The sequence below is a fragment of the Miscanthus floridulus genome, chromosome 4, assembly GCF_019320115.1.
Source record: "Miscanthus floridulus cultivar M001 chromosome 4, ASM1932011v1, whole genome shotgun sequence".
In the NCBI taxonomy this organism is placed as follows: Eukaryota; Viridiplantae; Streptophyta; class Magnoliopsida; order Poales; family Poaceae; genus Miscanthus; species Miscanthus floridulus.
The window spans coordinates 38,975,093-38,979,736 of NC_089583.1; the positions used below are offsets into that span (position 1 = coordinate 38,975,093).

The 4,644-nt window shown below is 46.3% G+C and overlaps 1 protein-coding gene and 1 long non-coding RNA gene across 2 annotated transcripts; one reads left to right on the plus strand and one right to left on the minus strand.

Moving 5' to 3' along the window:
* The first annotated feature begins 307 nt into the window (after positions 1-307).
* On the plus strand, positions 308-1,525 carry LOC136551367 (uncharacterized). The gene is made up of 4 exons (XR_010782538.1): positions 308-725; positions 833-1,015; positions 1,109-1,184; positions 1,277-1,525. It is a non-coding gene; the product is annotated as an uncharacterized lncRNA (long non-coding RNA).
* Positions 1,526-3,017: 1,492 nt separating this feature from the next.
* Positions 3,018-3,917, minus strand: LOC136551368 (dirigent protein 22-like). Its single transcript, XM_066542933.1, has one exon. It carries the CDS (start codon positions 3,813-3,815, stop codon positions 3,138-3,140), a length of 678 nt encoding a protein of 225 aa, XP_066399030.1. The 5' UTR covers positions 3,816-3,917; the 3' UTR covers positions 3,018-3,137.
* Positions 3,918-4,644: the final 727 nt, after the last annotated feature.

The window sequence follows — 4,644 nt, forward strand, 5'->3', positions numbered from 1 at the left end:
CCTAGGTTTTCAAGGGTCTCGCATATTTCGACTGTCATATGCACCTCAAACTTTTTCTCAAGCTTGTGTGTTGGGGTATATAAATTTAGTAGACAATAGTTCTTATGATTTGCAATCTAGTAACATAAAATTCGTTGCAAATAAATAAAAGGGAAAAAAATTAAACAGAGGCTCGCAGAAATAAAGCCCATCTCGTGGATCTGGCCCATCTCAGCCCGCAAGCCACGCCTCATTCAGGCCATTAGATCAAAATGAACGACCAAGATGCAGCAAACCTCACATGAAAGCACCTCCAAAACCCTAGACAGCTCCTGGATCCACACCCTCTCCGCTTCCTCCCCTCCCGTGCGCCTCCACACCACTGCCCGCCACCTGCTGCTACCACTCCCCTCCCTCTAGATGCCGACCGCGACGCCACCCCTCCATATCCAATCCAAGGCGCCGGAGGCAATGGATCCAACGCTAGCAGCAGAGGATCAGGTCCTGGTGGCCGCAGATTTTAATGGAGTCATCAACGAGGAAGAACCGAGGAGGCAACGGATCTAGGCAGCGTGCACGGAGGAGCTCAAGATTCCCAGGTCTCATCCGGAGTCGTCGCCCCCACTCGCTCGCGAAGAACCACAGCCACCCTGCGATGACGCAAATCATCGATGGCAAGGCCATCGCTGCCGGTGTCCGCCGCGACGTAGCCGCCGATGTGGCCGCGCTCTCCTCGGCCCAGACTCGTAAGCACTCCGCTTCCCTCTATCCGCTGCCTGTGAGTTCTTGGATCAAGGCGCGTAGGCCTCAGATTGTGTGCTGACGCTGTGCTCTCTCGCTCGCTCGCTCGTAGGTTCCGAGGCTGGCCGTGGCCATCGTGGGGAGCCGGAAAGACTCGCAGACGTCCGTGAACACGAAGCGCAAGGTGTCTGCCGAGGTCGGCATCTGCTCATCGACGGCGACCTCCCTGAGGACATCTCCAAGCCCGCGCTCGTCGCCGAGGTTCATCGCCTCAACGCTGACCCCGTCGTGCACGGTACCGCCTCCATTTTTTCCATTCTCCTTCGTTGCTCGTGGTCTCTGGTTGTCAGGCTGCCAACATGCTACTCTGATTGTGTTGCGAATGTAGTAATCTCCCTGCTTGCCTGCTAACTCTGGACTCTAGAGATGGTTAGATTTCCGTTATTATGGAAATAAGGTGAATGGTATGACTCTGATTGTTTTGTCCAGTAATTGAATCATGCACTGTATTACTCTGGATTGGTTGGCTGATTATTACTTGATGGCTTATTCCCAGGAAGTCGACGTCATCGGCTGCATCAGCTCCTTCCACTTCTACCTTACGCAAACTTGCATATTCGCAGGAAGTCAATTTCATCTGCGGCATCAGCTCCTTCCATTTGTTCCTTACAAAAATCCATGGACATTCATGTACGAGTCCAGATTGGGTTCTTTCCAAATTCAAAATTCTCCCCTGTAGATGTATGACCATTTAACCTATTGATTTGTTTATGAATGGAATGTGTTTGAGCTGTGATTTTAATAATTTGGACTATTTGTGTTTTGTCTGGTTCAGATTTTTTTATCATGGGCCGTCCTAAAAAAATGTGGCATGGGCTGGACCTAAAAATATTGGCTATAAAATGGGCCTCTGAAAATGCAAACAGGAATGCGAAAATAAAAAAACAGGCTGAATGTGAAATAAAAATCGGACTAAAAAAATGTTCTGTTATGCTGCTGGACTGTAAGCTAAATGGGCCCAAACAAAAAATTGTGTGGGCTAATTATAATAAAACAAAATGGGCTGAAAAAATATTAGAAAGCTAAATGGGCCGCTTAAAAGTCTGCTTAGTATATGGGCTTAGCCAGGCCTTAAGATATTTAGTGACGACTCTCTAATCTGGTCGTCATTAAAAATTATGATGAAAAAATATGCAATCGTCATTAAACAAGATTTACTACGCATGATCTTTGACGATTGGTTTTTCGTCATGCAGTCGTCACAAATACAACTACTATGATAAATATATCAGAATTCATGATGACAAAAGGTCGTCATAGATCCTAAGATTTCTTGTAACACAAGGCGCAAAGACAGCGATTTAGACAGGTTCGGGCCGTCTGATCGATATAATACCCTATGTCCTGTGTCTTTGGTGTATTGTATTGAGTATAAGATGTATGGATCGTCGTGTCCGCTAGGGGATCCCTACCTCTCCTTATATACTCTGGAGGGGTAGAATTACAAGGAAAGTAGCCTATTTGGTACTATGCAATATCTTACGGTGCACGCCGAGCAGCGCCGTGCACGTCTTGATCTTGTGGGCTGGACCACCTCTGATGATGCGGCCCATGTCTTGTCTTGTGGATACCGGGAGCCATACAGCCTGTTCGCTTGCTCGTAAACGATCGTAAATTTCCAGCCAGGAACAATGTTTTTCTCTCACACCAAACCAGCCAGCAGTAAATAATCCACGATATGATACGGCCTCCCGAACAGGCTGATACTCCCACAGCTATAGATGACCACCTCCAGGGAATGCACACAATTCCTAGAGCTAGAGCTCTGCGAAATAGGACCTATGTGGACATCCCAAAATACCTCATAAAGCATGATATGTGTCTCGTGGAATGTACGAGATAAAAAGATAAAAAAATAATATTAAAATATTTAATGAGAGTAAAATAACAAAGATGGAAAAAGAGAAATGAAAATAAATAACAATTTTTATGAAATATATAGAAAAAAAATAAATGAACAAATTAAATAAAAAATAAAATTAATAAAATATATAATTAGCAAAATATTAGGAGAATCAAAAATAATAAAATGGAAAAAAATCCTACCTAATAGAGGAAAATAAAAAATAACATCACATGAATACTATTCAAACATCCAAAAATGCCACGTAATATCTCACGTATACTATGTGAACAATCAAAGATACACATGAAACATCCTGTTCATGCTATGTAAACATCCTAGCTAGAATACATCATGGAATATATCTCATTGGTGTAGTGTGAATAAACAAAAATACAACATAGAAGATAACGTGTATACTGCTCAAGGTTGTTTGAGTTATTTCTGAATTCCACGTACTATATGCTCAAGGTTGCTAGACTATCACTGAAACTGTGTAAATTAACCCTGTGCACTAGTTGTGCCGGAGGTAGACGTTGTACTCGACAGTTGCATCGCCGGTCTTGGCATCGAACGAGTAGGTCCGGGCCTGGCAGTAGCCTCGCGCGAACCGGAACGCGCCGGTCCCGCCGACCACGGCCATCTCCCTGACGGCCATGGCCGCCTGGTTGGGCCCTACGACGGCGACGCTGCTGCCGTTGTAGGCGCTGCCGTCCCCGAACACGAAGGTCATGGCCATGAGCAGCGACAGGCTGTCCTTCCCGGCGCAGACGTACATGCCCTGTGCGCGGCCCACGACCCTCGACGACGCTGCCGCCAGGTCGGGCCCCACGGTGAGCGGGTCGTCCATGACGTAGACCGCGCCGAAGCTCGTGGCGGAGGCGTTGGTCGTCGCGGCCTCCGCCACCCGCGTCACCGTCGAGCTCGCCCCGCTCATCACGTCGTGCCAGTAGAACCGCAGGTGCGTCTCCTTCTCCGCCGCCGCTGACGCCGAGGCAGCGAGTAGCGCCAGCAGCACGACGGCCACGGAGGAGGAGACGGCGCAACTGCTCGGCGACGGCGAGGCAGCCGTCATAATCGATGTTGGTTGTGGACTGTGGTGAGAACTCGGCGAGGCTCGAGGATGTTGGTTTTCTGCGTAAGGAGCGTGGCAAAGGAGGTGTGGGCATGGTATATTTTGACTTGACTTCATACTCGCGGTTGGTGCAGTGGAGAACGTAGTATTTACACAACTTTTAGGTGGTTGCAGCTACTAGTGGAGTAGTTATCAGTGAAGACTAGTGAACTGAGTGTGTGTTCTTCTATGACTAGCTAGGAGTTGACCTGCTTGGCTGTTTCTTTTAGATGAACGCATTAGGTGAACGCAGATGAGTTGGGCGTCGTCTGAAGTTGGCAGCCGACAATGATCTTTCTTGTTTTTTTTTTCGTTGGACAAGTGTACGTGGTAGGTGATCTTTTCTTCGTTGAGAAGAGTGTGAAAGTGTTAGGAATAAACGCACATGCGTGTTAGGTAACCGCGCACTAGAAACGCGTACGCGTTAGGTGATGACGCAGTTTGTTGCACTTAATCCTTGAAGCTGGGGACTATCTGCAGGAGTATTTGTCAACTACAAAAGCATATGCACCTCTGCTATGTTTTGCTCATCTAGAGCATATTTGGACCTGAACTAGTCATTAGTTCAACTAAAGGTACTAGTCATTAGTTCAACTAAAGGTTAGGTAGTGATTAAAATTTAGACGATTAAAGTTTAGTCCTATGCTGTGTGGATACATGGACTACACTTAGGGACTAAGAGCAACTTCAAGAGGCTTTGTAAATTTAGATATTAATAAGTAAGAAAAAAAATCAGCTCTTAAAATCAATTTAGGCTCTCAAAATAGTAACATACACAACAACAGAGTCTCTAAAACCAGCTCTCTACTGTTTAAACCTTCAACATCATTGGTCGTTAACCGAATTTGACCGTACTAGCATTAGAGTATTATTTGCATCACTTTCACACGCTCCATGCAAAAGGAAA

Coding starts and splice junctions, on each gene's coding strand:
- LOC136551368 (XM_066542933.1), bottom strand. CDS start 3,815: ATGAAGTCAAGTCAAAATATACCATGCCCACACCTCCTTTGCCACGCT.